Source organism: Perca flavescens, chromosome 7 (assembly GCF_004354835.1).
Source record: "Perca flavescens isolate YP-PL-M2 chromosome 7, PFLA_1.0, whole genome shotgun sequence".
Taxonomy (NCBI): Eukaryota; Metazoa; Chordata; class Actinopteri; order Perciformes; family Percidae; genus Perca; species Perca flavescens.
Window position 1 is genome coordinate 18,954,494 of NC_041337.1, and position 13,526 is coordinate 18,968,019.

At 41.3% G+C, this 13,526-nt stretch overlaps 2 protein-coding genes across 9 annotated transcripts in view; one reads left to right on the top strand and one right to left on the bottom strand.

Annotated features, from left to right (window-relative positions):
- The window catches only part of LOC114558104 (homeobox protein Hox-C10a), a 131,164-nt gene extending 127,556 nt beyond the window's left edge, over window positions 1-3,608 (bottom strand). The window contains exons 1-2 of one of the 7 annotated variants that reach the window (XR_003692912.1): window positions 3,426-3,603; window positions 2,724-2,805 (exon numbers count right to left, since the gene is read on the bottom strand). The gene's annotated coding sequence lies outside the window, so the exon portion shown is untranslated. Of the gene's footprint in view, window positions 1-2,723; window positions 2,806-3,200; window positions 3,369-3,425 lie in introns of those variants that run through there. The other 6 variants (XR_003692911.1, XR_003692910.1, XR_003692916.1 and 3 more) reach the window with 6 other exon arrangements.
- On the top strand, window positions 209-11,959 carry calcoco1a (calcium binding and coiled-coil domain 1a). 2 transcript variants are annotated; one of them, XM_028581842.1, is made up of 15 exons: window positions 209-554; window positions 1,601-1,763; window positions 1,849-1,951; window positions 4,073-4,275; window positions 4,460-4,672; window positions 4,962-5,110; window positions 5,221-5,290; window positions 5,402-5,557; window positions 5,896-6,150; window positions 6,425-6,550; window positions 6,835-6,930; window positions 7,805-7,892; window positions 8,071-8,318; window positions 8,696-8,787; window positions 9,931-11,959. In XM_028581842.1, the coding sequence occupies exons 2-15, from the start codon at window positions 1,632-1,634 to the stop codon at window positions 9,956-9,958; spliced, it is 1,959 nt and encodes a 652-aa protein (XP_028437643.1). In that variant the 5' UTR covers window positions 209-554; window positions 1,601-1,631; the 3' UTR covers window positions 9,959-11,959. The 2 variants fall into 2 exon arrangements, with proteins under 2 accessions (XP_028437643.1, XP_028437644.1); XM_028581843.1 differs by lacking the exons at window positions 209-554; window positions 1,601-1,763; window positions 1,849-1,951 and adding an exon at window positions 1,988-2,560.
- The last annotated feature ends 1,567 nt before the right edge of the window (window positions 11,960-13,526 follow it).

Consider the following 13,526-nt stretch of genomic DNA (forward strand, 5'->3'; position numbering starts at 1 on the left):
AGTTACAATTGAAAAATGAATCACAACAGAAATTGAATTTAAGGACCAAATTGCTCTCTCCCACTTTGCACACATCCGTTTTGCGGATTCTTTTTTTTTTTTTTACCTCATCGCACAGAAGAGATACTTATTTCCATTGGACAATCTGTACAACTCTGTCGGACAACCACTGTCTCTCTGTGCTTTGACATCCGATGAGAAAAACAACGGCATGCGGTGAAAAGCATCATATTACGATTCCAGAGCGACCGCTGCTATTCTGCTTTGAGCTTGGGGATTGTAGTTTAAAGTGCGGCGTTTCATCGTAATTCTATCGAAGTGGTGAACAACAGCTCCCATAATTCCGCGGTGGAAGTGAAGCTGTCATGCTTGTGTTTTGCTTTGGGTTTTTTTTTTTGTTATTGTTTCGGGTTAGTTGAGCAACTGAGCCCAAGGAGAAAAGCACGTCTGTTTGGCACACGTTTTTGTTGTTTTCTCACGCATTGTGACTCCTGTATCTGATAGAGACGGCTCGTTTAGACAAAGAAGTTTACAAAGAAGTGAGGGCGATAAAGGTAAGCGAGATACCCGAGACGGTCGAGAGATAATGTGCGCAGATGTCTTTTGTAGTTAACAAAGCCTGTTATTTTCTTGACTTACGTGCACGCGCAGCACATTAACTAATTGGACAATGATAATGAACGAGTACAGGTTCAAATCTACCTTTAGTGGCTTTGTTTACATGTTTGTCTTCCTAAGCTCGCATCGACGTGGATTGCAAGACGATGTCTTTTCGACATGTGCTACTGTTGGGCCTCAAGCCTCGTGCTGTGTAATGTGAACCCTCCTAAAGCTAGCTGTATATTTTAGTCACTGATCTATAGTATTTGACGGCATCTGAAAAATGTTCAGCAGTATTAACACAAGAAAAGTTTCCTCCCTTATTCCTAAATTTAGAACGATGCTTTACTAAAATAGAAAACTCTACACCCCTATAATTATACTGGATTATGACTGTAGCCTACCTCAGGGATAAATATATAGTAAGTATGGGAAAGTCACAGTTAATCCACAATTGCAGCATATGTACACTGTAGGTCAAAAAAGGTTTTTTAGAGTTCCCCCAAAATATTTTTCTCTTGCACATTGTCATATTAGTCTGTTGAATTTCTGCCATGACAGGGTACATTCAACAGTTGTGCACATACAGTATGACCTAGGGTGGGGTTAACATCCCACACAATGCTAAATGAATAAATAATGCTCTCTGTAAGCCACACATCTCTCCATGTGATGTGGTTAAATGCAGGCATGAATTCCTCAAAATTCACAGACAGTGTATTTGCCCGTGGAATTTGAGCCCTATACATGCTGGAGGCCCCATACTGTACACCTTGTACTACATGCTTACAAGTGACAGTGTACAATAGCAAATGCTGTTGACGGAAATAGCCCTAGTGTTACATGTTATATATCATGTAATATTCACAGACTGCCAGCTATTTCACAATTAGCTTATCTAACCATGCATGTCAGTTTCTACCTTGAAATTAGACTAAATAACCCCAAAAAAATAATTAATAAATAACTTGAGTTGGAACTTTCTATTTTTTCCCTGTAGGTGCAACATAGCCTGCCTTTTTTGTGTTGCCATGGAAAAAGCGTGGCGGGTGGAGTTCAGAAATGTGGGCTGCAGTTACTTCCCTCAAAGCAGAGTCGATTGCCACTACACGCTGAGCTCACAGCACAACTGGGCCAGCAATGACTGGATAGGGCTCTTCAAGGTATTGTTAACCTGATGACTGTAATAAAAATCAAGTGAATAAGGATGTATTCAACTGCAAAATAACAGCATGATTTCTTCCTCAGGTGGGATGGTTATCAGTGAAGGACTACCACACGTTTGTTTGGGCACTTGCCCCGGCTGACTATCAAGAGGGCACAGATGTCAACTGCTGTGTGCACTTCCAGGGTACTCATGCCCTTGTTTTCTAATTGTATTTTATTTCCCATAGTTAGGTAGAATCTATACTAGTACAGTGCTTAGATCTTCACATAAAACCTTCAGCAGGAGATGGATGTTTCTGTAAATTGAATTGCTCTCTTGTACACAATAGGGTAGCGACTGGAGTGGAAGAAAATGTTAAGTTATTTCTATCTTAAGAGTATTTCCACAGATGTAAAAGGCTAACAAAAACTATCCTGTACAGAAGATAAATATTCCCCTCAGCTTGGATTGAATTAATTTCTTTAGGATGCAGGAGGTTGAGTAATGAGGATGACAAAAACAATGCCTTTGTCAAAGCCTGCTGTGACCACCAATAGTCACTGCAGAATACAGTGCTCACTCTGTTCTGTCTATCAGTGGCAACTGATAAGCCTGATTAAGTGCGAGAGGCACGTGTGCACCAGGAGTGGCATTGAACTCCAGTAGAATGATTTATCACTAACTTGAACAGAATGTCATTCTGCATTGGAAAAACAGGAAAGTCTAAAGAAATTGCTGATGGTTCCTTATCATCAGCGATGCAGAGATTTAAAAAAGTTGGCTGCCAGCACTGCGACTGTGAAAGCTGGTGCTGTAAGTTACAATAGGCCTACATTTGCTGTATGTCATTCTCCCTTTCTGTTTTTCATTTCGTCCTGTTACTGTACATGTGTTGTGAAACAGAAAAAAGTAAATCACTTTCAACATGAACATATAGCCTGCTGTGTGAGATAATGATAGGTTAACGTTAGCTTACTTTATGGGCTGGATGAAGTCACGGGCTGTTGCTGGTTGTTCTCCGGTCAGATTCGGAAGCAGGAGTCATAACATCATCAATCCTGTTTTCGTTGAGGAATAAAAATGAATGAATTAAAAGAATATATATATATATATATATATATATATATATATATATATATATATATATATATATATATATATATATATATATATATATATATATATATATATATATATATATATATAGACTGTGGATATATGGACACATGCAGGTAAATTCAATAATCTGGAAGTCTGTTGCAAGGTTATTAATGGAACAACTAGTCAAGAAACCGGTATTTAGTAGCATTAGCAATGCTGATAAACGTAACGGTAGCCTGAGAGCATGGGTAGCATCATTAACGTCAACAACATGCTGTTTGCTTTCATACTGAACAGGTATCTTACATATTTAACATGTGTGTTTAATGAGCAGTTAGCAGGTTTCACTAACTTTTTGAACAAAATCCAGTTGATCCTTTGATTTAGTCACTGAACAGACACAGATGCAACTTAATATTCTCATCCAAGTTAACCCCAGTACGACAGAAAACAAGTGAGAAAAAGTGAGTACGGTTATTTATTTAAGAACCACAACACTTGTTCAAAGTTGGAGTCACCCAGGGATCCTGTGCTCATTAAGTACTTCAACGGAAGAATAACGAAAACAGGAACTCACTCGAAGTAAGCGGGACTTATCGACGATATTTCATAATGGGAAAAGTTTATTCCAGGTCACTGTACAGTTACAAAACTTCAGCTAAATCTTAAGGAGGCCGCGTAATTCTTTGCGAACGCTATAAAATTCAAAGATGGCGCGCGACGCCATTTTTTTCTTCTTTATCGCACCTGTGCTGACCTAATACATCCATGGTGCTGACCTACCTGAGTGCTGCCACTGGTGGTAGGAAGCTGTATTGCAACCCTGTGCTCATAAAACACTGTTGCTGCAATACATCAAAACGTCTTGGAAATTCAATTAGAATTCTCATTTTGAAAATGTAATGTTTTATGCATTACAATATTAAAACCATATTTGTAAAATAAATGCGTAAACTCTTTAAAGACTTGTATTGTATGAATACCAAAATACTGTCTGTCAGGCTGTTTAATAAAGATTTATAGTCATCTTAAATTAGCTCTTCCAAAAATAGAGAGAGTTAAATTATCTAAAGTGCATTTATCTTCCACATTGTTCTTTGTTCAACACTACATAGCATAATTGGGAGCCAGCTCATCAATGAAAATTGGGCTACTTTGAAACACAATTATTCTTCACTGAAAATTTATTTCAACATATCTCCTCTTTATTCCAACACTTTTTAGCCTCCTACCTACCCAAGCCCAGCTCCCAAGAGTATGAGTTTGTATACATCGACGCTAAGGGGGAAGTGTTCTCCCGCAGCTCTAAATTCACTTTCTGCGCTCCGAAGCCACTTGAGGATCTGGTGACCCTTGAGGAGGAGCCCCATGGAGAGGAAGGAGGCACAGACATGTTGCTGGTAGTGCCCAGGGCTGAACTGCTGCAGGTAAGCATTACAAATGTCAAATAGATTTACTAGATATTTTATTGAAGGAGAGTTTTCAGTTTTCCAAAATGAATGATAAAACATATGCTGGGAAATCACTACTGTTGTTTACTGCTGGTACACAAAGACTACAGCACAATTATGATTCCCCATCCGCTGCCCGCTTCCTCCTGTATCTTGTCAGAGTCGACTGCAGGAATGTCTGCGAGAGCGTGCCGAGCTGCTGCAGGTGCAGGAGGCGGCAAACAGGCAGAGGGAGAAAGAGAAGGAGGAGTACAAGAGGGCGAGGGAGGCCTGGGACAGACGACGCAAAGGGCTAGAAAGTGATATCGCCAACCTGCAGGAAGAGCTGAAGCAGAGTCGAGAGAAGGTCGAGGAGATGGAGATGGTGCAGAAGGTGGTGGATAGAGCTAAGCAAATGACAGGGGAAAGATCATTTGACTAGGACCAATTTCCCTATTACAGTTTCCATACTTAGTTTCTATATGTGTGGCCTTATTTTCTGATGAAAAGCACGTCTCTGCTCAAACAATGCTCTAATATAAAATTCTACAGTAATTCATTAAAATGTCTGGGTTGTTATATTAAAATGTTAAATGTAAAATATTTTTAATATGGATAGCCTAGTCTGTGCCATGATAAATTAAAATTCCTCATAAAAATTAAAAATGCCTCTGGTCTGTTAGGAGGAGCAGGCTTTTGGAGAATCACTAGCCCAGGAGAAACGGGATTTATTGGATTCGAGGGAGGCGAGCAAAGTGCAAATCAAAGAGCTGGAGGAGGATATCAAAACCCTGACTCAGAGAACTGTAGAAAGAGAGACAGAGTTGGAGAGGTATGACATTTTCTTTCTTTTTTTCTGCTTTGTTTCTTCTCCTTTTTTGAGTTTTATGTGGGTCTCATGAATACTTTTGATCATCAGTAACTAAATCTGTGTGTGTGCAGGATGAAGGAGAGAGCAAAGAGAGCAGGAGCTCAGAGAAAAGAAGATGAGTATGAGAGAAAGAGCCTGCAGGTAGTTCTAATTCAGAACATGTTGTATATCATTATAAAACCTGTGTGTCCGTTGTTCTTTTTCTTCCACATCTCACTTTCTTTTCCCATCTGTGTCATGTCTTTCTTTTAGACCAAGCTGGAACAGACAGAAGGTGAACTCCGAAGTCTGTCTAAGGAGTTCCAAGGCCTGAGGAATTCGCTGGCCCAGAGAGACACAAGTGTCCTGCAGCTTCAAAACAGCATCACCACCCTCACCCAGAAACTCACCACTGCCCACAGGAAAGAGGTCAGACAAAGAGTACTTGCTTTTAATTCAGCACCTTCTATCAGTGGAGAAGTATTTGCACCTGACACCAGAATTTATTTGGGGCAAACAAATTATCTCAATTACTGGAGATCCGATGTTGTTTTCTATTATACCTTTACTTTGTGATTTAATCTTATATATGGATGTAGTTTTTAATAAATATGCTTAGCTTTAAATAAGACTTAAATGTCAGCACATCCGAAAACTTAGCATTTCAAATTCAGTATTAGTTATTTTCCGGACTGGCATTATGTGGCAAATCACCTACAGTTACAGATATGTAGCCAACACACGCTTTCGTGTCCACTCGTGGCCAGGCGGAGAACGAGGCCACGCTGAAGGAGATGCGGAGCCTGCGGGAGCGTCTGAACGCCAGCGAGCGTGCTGCAGAGGGCTTGAAGAGTGATCTAAGTGCCATGGTGGTCCAGAGGGATCATGGGCAGAGCGAATTGCATCAGGCTCGTCTGCAGGCTGCCCAGCTCACCCTTCAGCTTGCAGATTCCAGTCTGGCCCAGAGAGAGGGAAGAGCCCGCTGGGCCCAGGAGAGGCAGAATCTGCAGCGCAGTGCTGAGGTACTGTATCCCTGCAGAACATCCAACCTGAAGTGCAGAATTTAATACATTTGTACTGAGGCAGAGTTTTGAATATATTTTTTCCATAAGTCCCATTACTGTCCAAATATCTTGATGTAATATTACTGTCATGATGTTTCAAAACAGCATCTGATGGCTTCAAGATTAAATGTTCCCATAGCTCTCCTAAGTGGCAAATATTGTTTATCTTATTGTGCACTGCAGCTGTAAAGTCGAGTCAAGTTTTTACACATTGTGTGTGTCACCCTGACAGAAGGACCACGAGCGTCTGGAGAAACTCAACGCAGAGATGCAGAGGATGGAGGAGAGGCTGCAGGAGGAGAGGATGGAGAGAGTGAAGCTGGAGGTCGAGCTTGGGAGAGAAAAGGATTGCAACCGGGTGAGAAAGAATACTAAGAGCTTACTGCATTCAGTGTTTCTTGTTATAGGGTCATTTTGTGAGTTCAGCTCAGTGTGTTTGTAGTAAATAAAACTACATTTACCATACAGAAATGAGAGGAGCATTGATATTCTCATCTAACTCCACGCAAGCAAGCAAATTTCCCAAAATGTCGAGCTTTAACTGAGATTTACTCTGTATACTACACAGCTGTCCTTCTGAAGTCACAGTATCTGTTACATGGTTCTGACAAATCCTGTCATCCTCTGATATCTGGCCTACAGGTTCAGCTGAGTGAAACCCGCAGGGAGCTCCAGGAGCTGAAGGCCAGCTTGAGGGTCGCCCAAAAAGAGAAGGAGCAGCTACTTGCAGAGAAACGGGTCAGAAACACAGTTGGATAGGTCACATGGGATATCTGGAATCTATGTTGACAGAAAGTCTGTCCAAAATGTGGGAAACTATACTGTTTTGGGATGGTATATTAATGTGTAAACACTGCATACATTGTGTCACGGGTACTGACTTTGTGTTTATTATCAGCTGATCTCAAGGCTAATGAATGGCTTGTATGGATTAACAAGTAAATTGTATCAGTTTTATTCTTATCAGCTCACAACTGCAGTACTTTAGTTGCTATCAGCTTTATATGTACTACAAAGCTAAGCTCGAGTGTACCTTTGAATAATATTTGTTTTTCTAAAATCTCTGTATTAATAATGTATTTATATCGCTAACACTTGCTGATGCAACATATACACAGTATACACGGATTGTGAATGTCCCATGTGTTAGGAATCTTCTTTCTGTTGTTGTCTTCTTAGTTGTTATTGTGCAATATAAATTGTTTATAGTGCAATATAAATCAGTAGATTTCAGGGCAGTCAGTGTTGCCGCTGTTAAAGTGCCTGCAGAGTTTTTGTTGGCTAACCACCATCACATTCGTCCACTACTGGCAGAGTAGATAGTCAGTGTTTTTAAAATCAGTGTCCAGCTTAATTTTAACATTGGCCGTATGGGAGCATAGGAGCCAATCTGTGGCAGATCATAAATCAAACAAATGTTTAAATGTTTATTGAACAGTGATAATGATGTTTATATAATAGCAAGTGTTGTGTTTGTGTATTTGTAACCATTTTATGTGGGTTTGGCTTAAAGAAGTTGGACATCATGAGGGTTATGAGGGTGATGGCTGCTAAAGCCATGATGAAAGATCTGCCCTGGTGTGTGATATGATGACTGTATTTTTCACTACAGGAGTTGATGGAATACATCTGTCAGCTGGAGCAGAAGATGGGAACAGTGGCCAGTGCCAAGTGGAGCGCTGCCCCGATTGCCTCTACAGGTGAATGGAGCCACACATTAATCTACTGTGTGCCCTGCAGATGTGAACAGTAAAAATGTTAACTATCATTCAACAGCAACACTAAATACTTCTCAGAATGGCGTGTCGTTAGGGCTACAGGAGCAGTGCTCTGAGGAAAAGTGACCACTTTTTCTTTGCCATTGTTTCTGTCTGGCAGGGCGGCCTGGCAGCTTATTGTCTGACTCTGAGGACGAGAACCCAGAGGCTTTGCAGCCCCTCCGTCCACCAAGATCTCTGGGACACTACAGCCTGTGTGAGCCGGGCCAGCTGGACTCTTTGCTCCTTGCCACCCCTCCTCTCTCCCCCAGGGAGGTGGAGAGGAGCGTAGTAGTCATCAACCAACCAGCCCCGCTCTCATCGCCACACCAGGCTGACGCTGACACTCTGGCGCACAGCTCTGATTCGGTGAGACATGCTTTCTGAGCCATTCAGCGTCACCATAGTCTAATTGCATGTGATACTGAAAACTTGTCTTGTCTTCATGCTGATAGCCATGAACACCAGTTAAACATGGGCAGTGGATCGTTTGATACAGACATTATCTCAGAGAAGTAATTAGGCCGATAGTCTGCAAGTTATTAGACTGTAATAGCTGGTTGTGTGTGTGTGTGTGTGTGTGTGTGTGTGTGTGTGTGTGTGTGTGTGTGTGTGTGTGTGTGTGTGTGTGTGTGTGTGTGTGTGTGTGTGTGTGTGTGTGTGTGTGTGTGTGTGTGTGTGTGTGTGTGTGTGTGTGTGTGTGTGTGTGTGTGTGTGTGTGTGTGTGTGTGTTGTCTGGTGTAAAGGAGGAGGAATCTGATATACTTCAATGTGCAAGACCCAGCTCTGGAGAGGAAACAGCACTTTTGCTGCCTGAGCATGCTGACACTGTTCTCAGGTACAACCTTCCCCTCAAACACCCAATTATTCATCCCAGAATATTTACCCACACAATGGCCCCTTCCTGCCCCCTTACTTCCGGCGCCTTTGCTCGAACCACACCCTTCTTCCTTGTTCGAACTCTGCCTTCATTTTTAACTCAACTACCCATCTGTCTGTAAAGTTTCGTGATTGCATCTTGCACGGTTGTGACACGATCACGGTGACAGACAGACAGACAGACAGACAGGCAGACAGACCGACATATAAACACCTCCCAAAGTACTCAAAACCTTGTACAACAACTTTGGTAGTTTCTGCTGCAGAAAGATAAGTCTCAGTAGATGAGACTCACAAGGTGAAAACAGTACCAGCGTCGCTGTCGCAGCTGGTAACAAATCAAACACAGTTGAAGATTTAAAGTTAAAAAAATTGAGCTTAACATTACTGGCTGCATATTAAAATGAAAATTTCTTTGAGGCCAAACAAGCCAACAATTTTTTTCCTGTCACGCTGGCTGGTTTTAAACACCAGCAATATGTCATATTTCATGAACTCATGACTTTATTTGTGTGTACAATTAGTACACACAGCAGCCAGATGAATGCAGTGGAGGAAAAATAATAATATTTATTTCTTAAATGTAGAGAAGTAAGTTTTTAAGTATCTTAAAAAGGAAGAATAAGGTACTTGTACTTTAAAATTGTACTTGAGCATAGTACCTGAGTACTGAGTTGCTTTCTACCTCTGGTCTCACACAGAAATAGTTTCAGGCGTACACAATGAATTCAAAGCTTGCTAATGCACACAGACACATGCGACCAATTATTTATGGTGACAGGGTGAGTATGGCTGGAAGATAGAAGTTTTGAATATGTGGTCGTAAAAGAAGTTGAGTCCGGGTGAGGCGGGGGAGACTGTGTGAGACAGAGCTGGGGCGTGGGAGGGGCGAGATGGGAGGACAAGGGGACAGATAAGTTGACAGCAAGCTGTAGCAATGATTTACCTGAGGGGTGTACCACAGTCACGGGCCAATTTTCAGCATCATTAAAGCCCTCTCTCTCCCACTCACCCGCTCCTTCAGTCTAACCTCCTCTTTCAATCAGAATGTGTTTCTTTCAGTTTTTCACACACGAACACTCTGCTTTGTCTCCTTCTCCAGTGATCTGGCCGACACCTCGCTATGGTAACCAGTTGACATCCAGCCACGGCGAGCGATCAAAGCGAGGAAGACGGGCACTTTCTTGGAGTTAATGTGGTTCCACGTTACTTCCACCAACAAGCACAGATACAGCTCACACACTACACAGACAAAATGTTAATATGCAATTTACATCGTATTTGCCGTGAACCTTGATTTTCCCCTCTTAGACTGTAGTTATTGCCCTCGCTGTTTTGTGTTTAGGAATGACATAATGCTTGTGGAGGCAGGTGGTTGCACAGTTTGAAACAGCGTGCTTTTGGGCATGGGCTCTAGCGTTTGAGAGTTCACAGGCTGTAGCAGAATGATTTCTGTTGAATCATTGCTATGTCGAGTCTTTACGATGGATGTTATGTCATTTTTTATGACATTTGTGATTAGGAGTCATGACAGGCACTGTAATTATGATGTTTTGTGAAGGCCCAGCTCAACTGGAAATCATGGCAAAACTCTTCCAGCATTAAATTCTCCACAGCAGCTTTGAACGCTATTCACGGCAGCATAAAGTAATGATACAGCCTCATGCTAGAATTGCAGTGATGTAGGTCTATGACATCATTTTTCTCCTCCATTTACTCAGAACTAAGATTTGATATGCACTTTCTTGTACGCATTAGCAGTTGATTGTTGTCATTCAGATGCAGTTAAGGAGATTTAGTGACGCAGAGGCGCTCTAAGATGGACAAGCATTTGAAATGGAAAGCTTATTGAACAGATTGTGTTTAAAGTCTATTAATTTAAATAAATGCCAGATGCAACTTTCTACTTCAGTACCTTCATATCATCATAATTATAAAATTAATGCTCATAAGCTTTTCACTACAGATCAGCTGCAGTTTTTACTTGTAACGATCCTGGATTTAATCAAAATGAAATGCTAATTTACTAGCTGTCCATTTGCATATGTAGTGTTTGTTACAGTTTGTATTTTACAGAAATCCTTTCTCACATTCGTGCAGTTCTAAATTTGTGCCTAAAATATTCAAAAAAGAGTCAAAGAAAATCATCTTTATAGATCCTGACATCATGACATGGTGTTGGTATTTTCCCCTAGCCTGATGGCAATATACTGAATTAAATAAAAAAATAGCTGCCTACCTTTTAATCAATACCATTTGCATTTTTTATGATTTCTGAGTTATGCTGCAACAAAACTATATAAAGGTTTCGTTAGGTTTTTCACACAACTGTCCGTGCAATGTGTGACAAGTTTTCCATGCTTGGCTAAGAAGATTAGAAACTTTGATGCTTGATTTTATCTGCTGTATTTGCACCCTATTTTTACTATCAAAGAGTTTTTAGATGAAAAGTTGATGTATGGATACTTTTGTCAGTTGTGTCCTTTCATCATTATCATTATCTTTATTAATATCATTGTGTGTTGTGTTTACGTATATTTAATCAACACTTTTTTGTTTTCACCTTCTGCTTTCAAATACTCATGTTTGACTCTAATAAGATTTGATATACAAGTTATATTGTTGCAAGATATTGGTGCTAATGAAAGGGAATGATACCGGCATGTTGAGTTTAAGTTGAGAGAAATTGATTTTGAATGTTTAAACAGGAGGAACAGGATTATGAAAGTAGTCATGAAAGGAGTAAATGTCTGTCCATCCTCGTGTTACTGGGTACATGTTGATTCTCCTTAGTATAAAAGTGGGAATGTTTTGAGGAGCCTGGTATTCTTTCCCAGTAGATAGCACACTACACTACACTACATGTATTCTCCATAGTCCTTGTTTGTGCTTGTAATCTGACTTTATGTCTTAGGGAAGTTATTTTTTGTTGTTCCACTGAGAGCTCCAGTACGAGTGCTCCTCGTCGGGACACCGTCTCCAGTTGCAATAAAGCTCCAGTGGTTATGGTTTGTTTTGAAGTTTTGTGTGTGAAGGTTATCCCACATGTACACCGCCGTGTATTTTCTCATCAGTCATGTAACAGGGTTTGGGTGGGGTTCTGTATAATAAAATGGTTTATGTATCTATTATTTGGTCTAATGTGTCTTTTTCTGGCCAGAGATCATAGCAATATTTTGATCCTCACATGACATTTCACTGGTAATTAACTATGCCATTTCTTTTCACACAGCTGTATAACCTATATCACCTTTTGGCTCATTGCCTGTTTCATTCTGGATTTTCTCTCCATTCACCTTTGGCTCTCCCGCATGCTCCCCTCAGGCCTGACCTCCTCATCATTTTCATCCTTGTGTTTCCCCACTCCTCCGGCAGTCTCTTGCTCCCTCTTTTAAGCTTCCATATACCACACTCCCTCCATCTTAAGTCTGGGGTGACGGTAGCTAATTATAAAATCAATGATGCCGGGCTGCCTAGTTTACAGCCCCCTCTAAAACCTTAACTGGGAAATCACTGTGGGATTGATGACTCCCTCACTCTTTATCTCTTTTAATTAGAAATGTAAAAGATATGAAGACCCAGAGGCCAGAACACATCTCCTAGTTTTTATGACCCCAACGCCCGCCTTCCCCAGCTCTCACTCCCCTTCCTCAAATCACCCCTTTCCCTACCTGGCCTTGTTTATTCCCTCTTCCTCCCTTTCTGCTGGCACACCCTCCATTCTCACACTTGTCACAGATACCTTTATCCATTTCTTCATCACTTTCTGCATTACCCTTTCTTTTAAGATCCCCCGCCTGCCTCTCTGCTCGCATAGTGGAAGGTGTTAAATTTACGGTCTTTGCACTTGAAAACGTTTCTCACTTTCCCCTCTCCACTCCTCCCTTGACTGATTCCCAACCCTCCATGGATTCGCTGCATAATGTAACAAATGACGAGCATGTCCTTTTTTGTCTCTTCTGACCCAAGCAGGAGACATTCTGTAAATGATGTGCTGTTTCACATTGTGACCCCGCTTCCACCTCCATGCATCTCGCACGTGACAGATACGCCTCTCTGTCTTGTATATAGCTTTAGGGCCACACAGAAAGACCCCACAGTTTTTTCTATCACATGCACCTCCACTGCCTTTATCACACCCTGAGTTCAGGCCCTTCCTCCCTAACTGCTGCCAAGAGCACTTGGGTTCAGTGAGCTTTATCCTCCCGATCACTCTTTGAGGAGCCGGCCTCTCCTGCTCCATTATCTCTCCTGTGTGTTGACTCAGGTACCACTGCAGTTTGCTCGTGTTCAGAGCAAACTCAGCGGATGTGCTCTCTCTGTTTAAATATTCAAATCAATGTATTTGGTATGCCGCACTCATGACCTACCTTTATGGATTCTTTGCTATTTTTTATGAATAATTGATGTCCTGAGGCTGGAAGAATATTACAAGGGAGATTTTACCCTTTATTGGTTCATTGTACAGTTATACATTTTTTCCCAGGGGCCTTTCATTTCCCATTTCCATCCTTTTTTTTCATTTCCAGTGAAAAAGCCTTCCTACCTCAAGTAATTAGTTAATCCAGCATCACTGATGTGGAAGGATGAGTATATAGAAATCTTGCCTGGCTCCTTTAAACTCCCCCAAGCACACCCAAACCCTCCCATGGGTTCCCATGGCAACACCTTGCAGGGGCTCAGTATATGAGGCCATTT